Consider the following 14533-nt stretch of genomic DNA (forward strand, 5'->3'; position numbering starts at 1 on the left):
CGAGGAACCCCCGGGGCTGCAGGTAAGGGCGGGAGGCAGCGGGGGGGGACCGGGGTCGGGCTCTGGCCGCGGTGGTGGCGGACAGGGCGGTGTCAGGACACGCTGGGGCTTGGTGGCGGGAGGCCCCTGCCCCTGCCTCCGGCTCCTTTGGCTCCGGCCCGATCTCCGGTGAGAGCGGGGCTTCCCCTGCTCTAACGCACCTGGCTGCGACCAAAGCATCGAGCTGTTGGGGCAGTTTTAAGGGTTTGTACCCTGCAAGTGCTTTGTGTTCCTTGGAAAACCTCCTGAGAGCAAGAGGGTGAAGGTAAGTAGAGGGTGTGAGCTCTAGGTGTTGGATGCTGCGGACCTCCAGTTAGATAACATCCAAAATAACAGACAGTACCTGAGGAGAAGGAAGAGTCAAAGAGAATGAAAATAGTAAGAAATGGGGGATGATGTTGTTTTCCAAAATGTTTGGTGTAATAGTGACTTCTTTTGGTGCTTGTGAATGAGCAGTTGGGAAAGCTGGGTGTTTCAGGCCCAAGTGAGCTGCTGTGGAAAAGACCCCGTAATAAAAGTTCTGCTGCAGCCATCTCCACGTGCATGCACAAGGGATGTTTAGAAACTAGAGGAATGGCCAAGTCCGAGCTTTGCGGGCTTGTGCTGCCGTTCAAAAAGTGTGCGATTTGCATTTGCCACAGCGCTTAAGGAAGCATTCTTAGGATAGGCAAAGCTCTCTAAGGTGGAGTAATTTACCCGAGAAGACAAGTCAAACTGCAGAATATGTGTTTAAAAAACAAACAAAAAAAAAAAGCGCTGCTTGTGAGAGAAAAAAACCAAACTAGCTAAATGAGACAAAAATCACCTGTATCTTGCACTGTTTACCATACTGTTCAAATAATGTGATAACCAAGTTACATGCACTGGTTTTGTCGACCTGTTTATACCACTGTTAGGTTCTGTTTACTGTGTATCCCATACAGCAGCAACCTTTGCCTCTTACAAGACCGGTATTAGGTTGTCTCTAGAGCACCTGCTCACAGCACAGTTTGAATATTGGCAGAAGGTTGCAACAGTTATTACAACTAAAATGTTGCAGGCTGAAGGCACTGAAGTATTTTCCCTTTGTTACAGTGAAGTATTACTGAGGTTTCCTAAGAATGGACTCATAGGTTACACCTGGGCTGCGCTTTTCCTGTGTCACAGTAGATGAGGTCGGAATGCTAGGTCAGGATCCAGGAATATGCTTGGCCTTATAATGGGTTATTTGTTCATAGTTACTTTAAACTCCCATGGGAAACTCTGTGAATCATTTCTGGCAGCTATACCTATCCTTCCCTGAAAGAATGATGACCCAGACAGCATTGAGGGAGGAGTATTTGCTTCAATGAGTGAAACATTTCCACTTAGGAAGTAAATAATGCTGATTTCTGGCAAGGTTCGGACTGCATGAGTGTTGTAATTCATCCGGTAAAGATTTTGAACGGTTCTTTACTCTTTATTATGCATCAGCCTTGCAGATTAGATGGGAATGCAGCATGCATCTGGTGCCTTCTTATGTGGAAAATGGAGCATTCCCGTTACGACAGCCGTCAGATCAGTGAGCAGGGGATTGCGTGAAGGTCACTGCAGCACAGGCAACTCTCTTAACTAGTATTCAGCATCACGAGTGTACAGTTGAACTACAGTAACTTCCCAGGTATGTGGGATGAGCACATGTGCAGCTCCCTTGTGAGTTGCAGGGACCTGCAGAACCAAGGGAAGCTTGATGCCTGTGGCAGCAGTAAAAGTCTATTTCCACCTGGATCCAGCTTATTATGGGCTACTGATTAGATGGATTTTTGTCCTTGTGACTTGGTACCTGTCAGAGATTGCTGTCTCTTGGCAGTTCTGTGACAAGACAGCTGATGTTGGCGTGTCATATTCCATCCGTAAGGAGATTCATAGTGCAGTGAAATGATGCGTTTCTCCAGGACTCTTTCTACAGTGTCTTTGTGTAGGTTTTATATTTCACTGGCAGTTGGAAGAAGGGATCTCTGTAGCATCCATGTCAGAAAAGTAGTGGGAAGGTGCACAGAGGAAGTGTGGTTTTGCCTGTATATAGGTCACACATTTCTAGGACCAAGGCAGTTCTGACCTGAGGTTGCCACTCTGCTGTTTGACTGCTCTGCTGAGCATGTGTCACGATAGATGGTGTGCCAGCCTGCCCTGCTGTTTGCAGGTAGCAAGGGATTATCCTCTGTACTGCAGTGACTTACATTTTGTAGGATTGTGGCACAGCCTGGAATGTTCTTTTATGATGAATAATTTTTGAAACTGGCATTGCCTTCCTTGAAATGCTGAGAGCTCTGAAGCCTGTGATGCTTCATTCATTCCTGGGGAGAGGGAAAAGGTCCACTGAAATAGCATAAAACTCTTAAGGTTAGGGAGTGGCACTCTATCCTCATCTAAAAATCCCTGTGGTACTTGTTTCCTTCTCTAAGCTTGCAATTCCTTTTCCCACTGTTACTGCCTCCTCCCACCTTCCAGCATTTCACCTGGATGAAACAGGATGGTTGGTGGTTGTTGCTTATAAGGAAAAGCCATGTAGCAATAATTGAATTGTTCTTCTCTTGCATCTTTGTATTGTTGGATGTTTCCATTTGTTTTCTCTGTGGTGGGTTTGGCTCTCTTGACTGGTTGATAGCCTTTTAAAAAAGCAGTTCTGCCTCATAGTTAAAGCAATGAATTGGTCCATTTTATTCATCTCTGATCTGGAGGAAGAGGGGATCATCCAAATCTCATTAGGCTCTGCAATGCTTTCTAAAAAGGATATTCTTTTTGATAATTTCTGCTTTCATAAAGACATCGAACACTGCTGCATCTTAAACTCAGCAATGTTACATCCACCTCCACAAAGGATGTCTAAATGAAAGCGACACCCAAGGCATCTTTTAGTGATGATTAGAACAAAAGATGACATGAAGTTCACAAGGACATTTGTTTTTGATGTTGCTCTCATGTGACAAGTGGTTGGATGTCACAGTGATGTGTAGCAGGAGAAGTCTGAAGCTAGAGAGATGCTAAAGCTGAGCAGAAATCAGGCTCTTTCTGCACACTAAAAACTCATTTTTGCATCGAACTACTCCTCCATACATTTAAAAGGGGATGTTTGGCTGGAGGAAGAGTTTATTTTTAGGCCTCAGTGGTTTCAGTTGCTTTTTTGGTAGGTGGTAGTGTTAACAACATGTCAGATGGCGCAGAGCTGCTCCTATTGCCGTGTCTGAGTACACATCCTATTAGCTTGTCAATCTGGTTTGAACTGGCTCCGTGTCAGGCAGCTGCTAAGATTTGCTATACTTTCAGAATCTGCACTATTTGGCCCTTGGCATTCTGTTGGGTTTGGGTTTTTTTCAAAATTTTGAGAAAATTTTGGATGTTATGAATAGCTTGAGAGGGAAAGGGAAACCCAGGGATGCCCAAAGATAAAAGGATGCTACAGTAGATTATTCCAGAAATCAATGCAGCAGCTTGGTCCTAAATACTGAAAGCAAAGCCGCACTCCTCTGTTGTCTTGTTCTGGTAAAGATAAACTCCGGTTTGGCGATCTGTTTGATTTAATTCAGAGTTGTGGATGTGCTGCATCCGTGTGGTATTCACCTCATTTACCAATTGTTGTGGCAACAGTTGGAAAGGCTTGTTCCCAGCACAAAACCTGCAGGTAAGCAATAACCCAGTTCCTGCCATAGCTAGCACTGATAAATAGCAGCAAAAGATTGACATTTCTCTGACACTGGCACTTTTTTTTTTTTTTCAAACTGCAGTTACTTTTGGAAAACAAACAGTTTTTCTTTCATACGCATCTTAAAACTTCCTGTATCCTCAAATCAAAACCAAAACTAACTTTCTGGGCAAGTGAAACTCAACACTTGCTATATTATGTGGTAAGATGCATATGAAGAGTCTTCCTCTAAAATAAAGAGGTATTAAGTTTTCATTGCTAATACCATGCTGCTGATGTTTTCCTGGTCATTTCTTTTAACTCTCTTTACTGTGCTTTTTTGTTTCTGTTGCCATGTGTCTCTGGTAGCTGTTGCACATACTCCTTAATTTGAAATCAAAGGCTGGTACAGGATTTTGTAGGGATTTCTTGCCCAGTTCTCTTCCCTCATATTTGGAATATGTGTTCTCTGGATATTATGCAAAAGTTTCTGTGCCATGGAAGTCTGGCTAGTTTGTGTATCCATCCCATCTGTGAGGATCTGTGTTTTAAATACAGATATCTGCTCAGCAGGTGAGGCCTCCTCTGTAACCAGGTCATTCTGGGGAAAATGTGATGCATTGAGTGGCATCACTTAATTGTGTTTTGTCTTATTAGGTGTGCTGACCATGCTGCTGACGATGCTGAATGTGTTGCTGATGATACTGCCAGTCTCCAAGAGCCCTTACGAGGAAGAATTTTAGGGGTTGCTGCACAGATCAATGGACGTGGACCCCTATGCCAGCATGCAGGTTGGGATGCGGGTAGTTCGTGGAGTGGACTGGAAGTGGGGCAGCCAGGACAGTGGTGAAGGGAACGTGGGGACTGTGGTTGAGATTGGTCGGACAGGCAGCCCAACCACTCCAGATAAGACTGTGGTCGTGCAGTGGGATCAAGGCAACAGAACCAATTATCGGACTGGATTCCAAGGGGCTTACGACCTTCTGCTGTATGATAATGCACAAATAGGTAAGTGTAGCATGGACAAGAAGCACAAACACTAGTGCTCTAAACCCTTTAGCATACCTAACGCCCGCCTCACGTGCTAGCTGGAATGTTAAAGCCTTTTGCAACTGCTTGTGGACTGATGTGGAGTAGCAGTGTACGCTCAGCCAGTTCATAGCAATGAAATTCCTGTTTGCCTTTACGCAAAGGCTTCTCGTTTTTTTTTCTTTTTTATCTGTGAGTCTGACAGTTTTGCTGACTCTGTCATTCTGTTAGATTCAGGCGTGACTTTTAGGATGAGTCCCTTAAGCCAGGAAATCGATACTTCATATTACACCTATCACTTCTTATTATATTATTGCTTCATCTTCAGTACACGCACAGTACATGATTTTATTAAAATTTTAAATACACTGATGTAGTTTTAAGACCCTGGTTTCTCTGGATTTTGTATGGATCTTGTATTCCTTTGCTTTTGTTCTCCTAGGTGTCCGTCACCCTAACATCATCTGTGACTGTTGCAAGAAGCATGGTATACGGGGAATGCGGTGGAAATGCAAAATGTGTTTCGACTATGACTTGTGCACCCAGTGTTACATGAACAACAAGCATGATCTGTCTCACTCCTTCGAGCGCTATGAGACAGCACACTCACAACCGTAAGTGGTGCTATGGGGGAAGTCCAGCTCACCATGCTGAGATTTATAGGTCACTGTTCTCTAACAGTGGTCTCCAAAATGGGGTGTATATGCCCCCGGGGGCGTGCAAGATGATCTACTGAGGTGCAGGAATAACATAATAGAACTTCACTACTATATGTCTGTATAATTTATAAAGAAATAAATGTACATATATTGGGGAGTGCTTAAATTATTTTTCACTGGTAGAGTTGTGCAATCAAGAAAGTTTGGGGGTCACTTGTACAGAATAGCGTAAGGTTCGATCTGCCACTTTTTTGGAGCTGCTTGAAAAAAGACAGCAAAAAAATTCAGCAGAATTTTTCTTCAGAATTAAGTTAAGGTGAAATTCAAGATGTTTGCTTTGTTTTTTCTCCCCCCCAATTAAATAATTTCTTAGACATGTTTTCCTATTTGCTGCTCTCAGATAACTGAGTGGCCACAGGGAGGCTGACAGGAATCTTCCACTCCCAAATTGATTTTTTTTTTTTCTCGGGGTCTATGCTGTTCACCTTCTCATTTACTCTGTACTCTGCACATCAGCATTATTGGAAGTGACTGGTACATTGATGCCTGTGGAACAGTATCCATAATTTTATGCTCATTCATGATGGGGTCTGTTCTCCTGTCCCGAGTAAGAACTGAAAAGTAGTCTCAACAGTAGTTTCATTTGCACCTCCTCAGGTGGGCATGAAGATAAATCTTGTAATCCTCTTGCCTTTAGGAAAAGTGATAGGAAATCAGCTCTTGGTCTCTGTCATTGATTTTTTTTTTTTTCTCCCCTTGAAAATATTACTGTGCATTGCACCCATCTGCAGAATGAAAAGTGTAATTACGTTGCTAAAGACAGTGGTGTCAGATTTGCAGCTGGTTTTCCTCACATATGGGAAGCTCTCTCTGGAGTTGATTACCATACTTTTGCCAGTGTGGTTGAGCCAGAATTCTGAGTGCTAGCAAAGGGAGAGAGGTTGATGTCCAAAGATGTCCCCTCTGAGCTTTGAGACTTGTGTTTATCCACCAGATTAGGATCTTTCTTGAGCTTGTGTTAATATGACAAGCCAGCCAGATCCTACTGTGAAATGAGCTTTCTGATTATATATGTGTATATATAAAAATAGACATATATTTTTCTCTCTCCTTCTATTAATATTATAGTTAGCTCCAAGTAGCTACTCAAAGATGCCTGCTTGTGTATTAGGTACACTCTGCTGTTAAGGTACATAATCTTCCTCACATTTAAAGAAAAAACAAAAAAAGTAGGCATCAATTCTTGTAAGAGGCTTCACTGTTGCAGGGCAGTCCAAATTTTCTGGCCTTCTCATGGGTTCTCCATGGTGCTGCCCAGTGCTACATTCTCTTGGGCAGCAGGCCAGCTCTGTTGCCTTTCCTGACCCTCATCAGGAACACCCCAGAATGCTGTAATTGATCAAAAGGCAGATTGCTTAGCAATTTCTCCCCAGGACTCTTATCCTTTGTAGAACTTCTTTCCTTTCCTGAGGAATCTGAATGGTGAAAGATGTGAGTAAAGGAATTTTTTCCCTTCAAGGCTTGTACCTGACCTGTGTCCAGGCTGCTCTTTGAACTAGGCAGTAGAGTGCTTGTTGTCAGTGTGAAAAGAGAGCCTGGAAAACTGCTGGTAAACTTGCCAGACCTAGTACTGTCCTGTGAGAGTTGTTTGACTTACACAAAACACTGCAGCACTGCTCAGGAATGTCACCAAAGCACTGGAGGGCTCTTTGGAGGTAGATGTCTGCTAGAGCAGAACTTGGTGTCTGATGATGCTTGCCTTTTAGTGGCTTTTTGGTTTGTTTTCTTTCTAAACTTCTTCTCTTTCTTGCTGCGTGTGGTTTATTCAGTGGTTAGAGAAGATGTGATATCATTTTTTTGAACTGATAAAAAGAAGTCCAGACATAGGCCAGAGGCTTATGGTACCAAGTCTTTTGTAAAAGTGGCAGTGTTCTGATTTACATTACTGTGTGTTAGCAGGTGCAATGATCTTCCTACTACCAAGCAGCTAATAAAAAACCCCCACCAAAAATGGGTGTATGTGACATTAGGGGCACAGCATGAGCCTGTCAGATGTGGCAGTGGTTTCTGGGAGCCTCCATAAAGGAAAAAGGAAAAAGAAAAAAAGTAAAGGAAAAAGCAGCAGTAGTTGTAATTGGATAATGTAACACCATTCCTGGTGTTCCTGTGCAGCAGGTATTGAGTGTAGTGGTGCTGAGGGATGGAAAGGAATTAGAAATCCTCAATGAAGAAGCTTCCAGTTGTGGAAAGCTGCAATTTTACAGATGAATGAAAAGTACCTATTGTGATTCTCAGAAGTCACTAAGCTTTTGGAGAAAACACACTCTCAGAAATGGTTTTTGTTTCAGTCATTTGACTGAGTTGGATGGTAGAACACTGTGCTATAACTGCATCCATACATGTTTTATGTGAGAGCTTTCATACAGGGAGCTGGCAAACTGAAGCAGTTTTACTCAGAAATATCTTGCAGTGCTGGAACAGGAAGAGGTAGGAACACCTTTGCTTTAATGCAGATATAACCCCATGATTTGTTGGTCTAGCGTTCCATAGATTGCTCTACATTAAGAATTGAATGTTCTGATTAAAAAAAAATAAATAATAAAGTGACATGAGGGAAATCACCTTTGAACAATGCCATAGAGAGGATTTCTTTGGAATAACTGAGCTCTGAGCTGTAAAGACACATTGCCTTAGGCAATGCAGCATCCTTTTCGAGGAACAAGAATTGCATACTTATGACTCGCTAGGACTATCGCTTAGATCACTCGCCTCTATTTTTTTGCTTAATAAAATAGAAGAGAAAACCTTGGGCAGTTCCTCAAAGACCAAAAAAAGCTGTGTGTTTAAAAAGACAGGGTAACTGCTGTGAGATTTTGGGTTTTCTTCAGGTTTTGTTGCTACCCGCTGTTGTTGGGCTATGAAACACAGGATGGGTCTCCTTTAGAGATCAAGATTCTCTCGCCTCCTCTGGCAGGGAGGGGGTGTCTTTGCCTTTGTACAGTCACCCTCGAGCCACAGTAGTGTGTTGCTTTCAAGACCCAGGCGAGGTGCTGTGATGAGCCCACTGGAGTGTTAATTAGTCAGAAAGCTTGTAAGGAGAGTGGATGAAGATACAGCCCACCAAATCTGACAGCATCCCATAATCTTGGGGGGCTACTTATATCTTATCATTGTAGTCCTTGGCTTACCATCAGTGAGATCAAATGTAGAGCTGTGGAATGCAGCTGCATTATGGAGCTGTTGCATGAACTGTCTCCTCAACCAAAGATGAAGAGCTGGAGTTTCCAGTCCCTCCCTGGTCTCTGTGGTGTGAGGGAGCATCGCCAGGCATCAATCTTGTAACTCCTGCCATTGCTGATCCCGTGATGGAGGAAGCCGAGGCCTCTGTCAGGACAATTTCGGAGAGGGCAGTGGGATGGCCCTGTGTGGCCAGTGGCTGGCTACCACCTGCACTGCTGTTGCCAGACCCACCACGTGGTACCTGTGCAGCAAAACGTAGGCAAGGCCAACACATAACTGCTTGTAGCAGCTTGCTAATCCTAGGATTTAAGAGGCCTTAAGCCCAGACAGACACTGCAGAGGGTTCCCAATCAGTTTTCTAAAGAGGCTTTGAAGACACATTTACTTGAAGGCTATTTCAGGTCTTAAATGACCTGAGTTTGAACCTTTGGTGGCAGGAAATACTACTCTTGGGGTTTTTTGTTTTGTTTTGTTTTGGTTTTGGTTTGGTTTGGTTTTTTTACATTTTGTCACTTGAATCCCTTCTGACATCTGCCACTTGCTGGTATTTTTTTATTGGTTTTCTTGTTTGGTTTGAATTTTATAGCTGGTTTTGGAGAGGCTCTCATCCTTAGTTTAAAAGGATGGACAACTCAGTTTCACTGAAAACCTCTTCTTGGAACTATGGATCCATTTGCTGAATATATGCTTAGTAACTGGAAGATAAATCAGTGTCTGTAAGCAGGATAGCAAAGCAAAACTCATCCGGTTTATGTTAAGGCTGGGATAGTCAGGCACACTCTGAGTTCTGCAAATAATCAAGTCCAAGATAATCTTCCTCTCATACAAAATATTAGTATTACTATATTCAAATGCAAAAGCAACAGTGGCATTTTGCATGCATCACTTTCTCATGAATGATGCTAAGTTGAATTTCAGTAGGGGATGTGATGCATTTTACCCAGGCTGTTTTCTAGACTTCACTCACCAATAAATCACAACCTTAACAATTTTTCAAAAGTCCTATTTTCTCCTGGAGAACAATGGAGTTGGAGGAGCCAGTAAACTACACAGGGAAATATTTTGTGTAATCAAACATAAGAAATGCAAATATTTTCTCACATTGTGTTTTATACTGTAGTCAAAACAGAGTTTGCGTTATTTTCAGCCATAATTCTTAAACCAGCTCTGTCTAGTCTAGTTACCAGTTGAATTTCTAAACCAGATACATTATGAGAACAAGTGCATGTTGTCATTTAGGTATGCATGTGCAATGCAGCCCATTCAAGGCGGCTTTAATAATCCAGCCTTCCATCTGTGACTGCTTGTATTGTAAGCCTGAACTAATATAGCAGCTGTGTGGCAACTGCTGGGTGTTTGATTACTAGGCAATAAAGGGGATGTGCAGGTTTAGTTACTGTAGTAACCTTTGCAACACGTGTTATTTATGCAAAGTCCGTTTAAGCCACTAGACTACAAAGTTTTGGTGAGTAGCAGTTTGAATCAAATCTGACTCTTGGGTGAGGATGTGTTTGTTTCCTAACTTTTGAAAAAATGCTCATGAAGTATTAATGAATTTATTAATATGAATTTATTTATGAATGTATTCTATTAATGAATGGGTATAGTTTTACTTTTAAAAAAACCCCACCGTGATTTACCAGATAAACTACCTAAGCTGCCTCCTTAAAAAAACATGTAGGTGCCATAACACTGGGGCAGATCCCCACGCTAGGGCTTCCCTCATTTAGTTTGGAACATTTTGTTTGATTTGCGGAATAGGGATTAAATTTCAGTCATGTATTTTATCTTTTCTGGAATTACGTGATCAAAGCTGTAAGCGTGGAAAATCTTCGCTAAAACAACCTTAGCCTGTGTTTTGAACTAATAGTCACGTTTAAAAGCTGATAACAAGACATTGCACTTCGTATGCTCACCGGTGCTTCTGTACCACTCTCAGGACAATAATCTGCCATTAAAGGCTGCGTGAAGACCTCTCGGAGAGAACAGCTGAGAAAACCTTCTGTCTGGAGGACAGTGTTGAGTCTTAGGTGTGCACACACATTGTGGTTCACGTTAAGTAGCCTTGGTCTGAAATCTGGCCCACTGTGGCTTTCCGAAACTGAGTCTGATATGAGTTCCCTCTGGAGGTTAGCAAAAAAGATAGCAAGCACTTAGCCCAGCTCAGACTTTGTGGTCTGAGTTACAAACATACAGCTGGCTTTGTGAGGAACTGTGCCTTGGTGAGGAAGGATAGGATTGACAATGGAAATTCTTGGTAAAGACACTTCCTGAAATAGGTTTCTGTGTTCCTGATCCCTCGCTTAACTAGTATCCTTGTCTTAGCCTGGTTCATGCTCAAGCAATCAGCTTCCACCCGCCATCTGTCAGAATTCCCTTCCTTTATCCTTTGCTGGAAGTGCTTCAGTAAAAGCTTTGTTAGGGAGGATTAGAGAATCTAGAATTTCTTGCATCAGTGTTGGTTTTACCCATAGTTTCTGTAAGATCTTTGCGGTGGCTTTTCTTGAGGTGTAGCCGGCGTAGATCTTTATACATCCGAGGAGTGTGGGTTTGTACCCGCTGTGAGCTGAGGTCGTGGTTTACAGCTGTGCCTTGCTGAAGAGGTTAGCACAACGTTTATGGTGTGCTACCTTGCAGGGTGACCATCACTTCCACTTTCTGGTCCCATGCCTTGTGCTTGTTTCTTCAGATAAAAATTTTCTGCAGTGGAGAAGTCTCTGTATTGCGAACTATATTAGTTGTGCCTAGTATGAAGGGGCTCCGACTTCCGCAGGGCCTCAGATTGCTACTGCAGGTTAAAAGCAGTCTCTGTTTAAACTTCCCCAAGTCAGTTGTTTTGGGTCTCAGATCTCTTATCTGTAAAGCATGGGTGATGCTATTTTTCTAGCTGTTTGGAGCGTAGCTCTCAGTGATGGGAAAGGCTATTAAGCACCTCAGCGAAATTTGAGCATGGGCAGAATATCCATGGGGCTGAAGGACTGGTTACCAGCACGCTGAAGAGAGTCATAGCTTCATTCTGTACGGTACATGCTCCCAAGTGTTTTCTGGAGTCTATAGTAATTTAATATCATCGGAATTTGTAGGGCAGAATGGCTGCAGACTTTGGCTGTCATCATTAAAATTGTTATTAAAGGCAATATTGCAGTGATTAAATTGATCCCTAGGGGATTTTTGCAACACGCTAATAACTTTGGTTGTTATCCAGTATTTGGAGCAAAACATTGAATTAGATTAAAACTTAAGACGTATGGGCTCAGGACATCTGGTTCTCGCATCGTTTTTCAGTGTTGCTGGTCAGCAGTGTGGTTCAAGACAAGGTCAGAATTTTTCTGAGGCCAGGCAAAGTAGGCAGTTATGGTGGGCTGCCTCCACCATTTAAGTAGAATGGGAGAGGGTGGGGTTTTTTTACGCTTCTTTTTTCTTTAAGATGCTTTCTGAACCAGTCAGCTTTGTTTTCCTGGTCTCTAGCTGCAAACTTTACTGGAAGGGACAGGTTAATGTGAGAACTGCTGAGGTGGGAAATGACTACTGTCACATGATTATACAAAAAGGGAAATTGTGCTAGGAATATAATGAACGGTGGTTACTTTGCTGTTTAAACATCTTTCTTAAGCTTAGCTTGGCGCTTTATTTTGCTATCACTGAGAATCTGTGTTGAAACCCCTCCCTTGTGAGGCTAGGGTTTGGAGGAGGAGGTATATTTTTATCACTTTGTTTCAGGGCTTGACTAAGATGTCTTTGATAAATTGTTAGAAAAGCATTCAACAAAATACAGTGAAAATAGCATGTTGTAGCTAAGCTGTTTCAGATTAGTACACAAATCCATGCTGGTTTTTGAAGCCAGTCTATAATGTGTGACACAGTGCAATAAAATGAATGCTGATCAGTGTTTCTTTTCAGCTGAGCTCTTTCCTAGCCCTCTTTCATTATTTTCTCTTTCATAACAACTGTTAGCTTTGATGGTGTTTAAAACAAAGTCTCAACCATTCCAAAAAAAAGTTTTTGTCTAACTCCTGTTGAGCTACAATCTGGATAATGAATATTCAACAATTATAAGAACATGCGTAAATAATCTCTCCCTCTTTTTAAACACATTAGGTTGTAAAGCACAGGTGGGAGATCTGTTAACAGGTTAAGAAAGGTAGAAGGCTTAGGCTTTTGATGGATAAGCAAACAGTAAATTCAAGCATAAGCTTTTTATCCTTCTGAGTCTCCACCTTCTCTCTCTAGGTATTAGATGGAAAATAAATACAGCATTCTGAGGTCAGCCCTAGCCCTGGTAGGCTTCCCCTCCCCTTCCCCTGTGGAACAGCTGCTGAACTTGGTTTTGCTCTGTCTGGTCTGGGAGTTGCCAAGGAGGTGTGCAATTCTTGGTATGGATTGGGGCACCTTTGCAGTCACCTAGAGAAGTGGATTGTACCTCGAGTGAGCAACGCAAGCAGGTCCGTAAGGACTCTGGGGGCTTGATGTCTCATGAGAAAGCTTTCTGCTATAAACAGCACATACAAAACCTGCTGTAACGTTATGGGAATTGGAAGCTGCTTTAACAGGACCTCAGACCCCCTGCTTACTATCATGTAGGTATCTTTTTTTTGTTTGTTTTTTCTTAAGCTGGATCAGTATGTGTGCCTGTGATGAGGATTTCAGGGCAGATAGAAAGGTCTGTGTTATCCTGGAAATAGTCTAGCCACAATGCTGCTGGTCTAATCTGCTCTGCTTTTCAGCAAGTGAACTAGGCTGTGCAGTCTGCAGCTTAGGTTACAAAATGTGCTGAGCTCCTTATGACTTTGAGCTAGGAGACTGCCTGAGCCATTAATGCTTTCATGTGGTGTACACTCTAGTAATGTCTGTAAGCATTGCCTTAAACTTAAGGATGGGATACAAGGGCAGTTGAAAGTCCCTTTCACTCTCCCTCTGACGTGATGTCAGACTTTCTGGAGAAGTTACTAACTTTCTCCTTACTCTTTTCTTCCCCCTTCCTCCTCTCGGAGGCTCTGTTTTAAAAATATGTTTTAGTTGTGTGAGACTGTTGACTGGGGTATTCTTCTTTGGGAAATATGTGGAGTCTAGGCACAGCTGGCAATGAGAACTCTTGCTATGATAATTAGGGTTGCTTGATGATATTTGTAGCTGGGCTTCTCCTGCTCTGGGTAGGCAACAGGGTGAAGTTGCTCACTCCAGGTTTTGATGACTTTGGTTTGCAGATGTTGTACCTCATGCTGTAGAATGCTGGTAAATAGTTATGTTAAAAAGTATTAATTTGCATGCGTTCATATTAATCGTTCTCGGCCCTCGGTGAGCTGCCTTGCCCTAATATAATTGATGGTTTGTGCATCGTCTAGGGTGTGTGGGGTATTTTTTTCTTCTTTGGAGCCAGTAGATTTCATTTTTACCCAACACAGCCCCCTCAAGGCTCTTGACATTCTGACAGAAGGTTGATCTTTTTTCCTTCATGGCTAAGCGTGCTGTGTGTGAGTGAGCGAAGGTAATAATTTTGAATCTTTGTGTTTATATATGTTCACCTTCCTGAGTCACCAAGATGACATGCTGGTGTCTAATAACAGGAGAGAGACACACACACCCCACCAGAGCCCTGCTGCTTGGGTGTAAATAGGTGTTTGTCTCCACAGACTGTCACTGAAGGGCGCCTGTTCCTCCTGCTCACGTAGCAGCAGCCTCTGTTCCCAATTATCCGCATCCCACAGTTGAGAGAAACACAGAACTTTTTTAAAGCTCCCCACAGATCTCACAGGTTTTGATTATGTTTAGAGATAAATCTGTGTCTTTTTTAGCCCAGTGTATTATTCACTAGTTGTCTTTCTGCCATCAGTGCAACAGTGCCGAAGTATTCTGATCTTCCTGGGGAGACCAGCTTTTAGGATCAAAGACCCTGTCCAGCTATTTTATTGGGTTTTTTCTCACTTCT

The 14533-nt window shown here is 42.7% G+C and overlaps 1 protein-coding gene across 7 annotated transcripts in view; it reads left to right on the top strand.

Annotated features, from left to right (window-relative positions):
- MIB2 (mindbomb E3 ubiquitin protein ligase 2) overlaps nt 1-14533 on the top strand; it is a 62905-nt gene that overhangs the window by 10762 nt on the left and 37610 nt on the right. For 5 of the 7 annotated variants that reach the window (XR_003399835.1, XM_026862478.1, XM_026862476.1 and 2 more), the window contains 2 exons: nt 4337-4687; nt 5151-5322. Coding sequence is in view for 6 of the 7 variants with exons in the window: in XM_026862478.1 (XP_026718279.1) it covers nt 4441-4687; nt 5151-5322 (419 nt within the window). In the remaining variant the exon portion in view is untranslated. Of the gene's footprint in view, nt 23-4336; nt 4688-5150; nt 5323-12859; nt 13185-14533 lie in introns of those variants that run through there. The other 2 variants (XM_026862477.1, XM_026862481.1) reach the window with 2 other exon arrangements.

Source organism: Athene cunicularia (genome assembly GCF_003259725.1).
Source record: "Athene cunicularia isolate RWA chromosome 21 unlocalized genomic scaffold, athCun1 chr21_part1, whole genome shotgun sequence".
Classification (NCBI taxonomy): domain Eukaryota; kingdom Metazoa; phylum Chordata; class Aves; order Strigiformes; family Strigidae; genus Athene; species Athene cunicularia.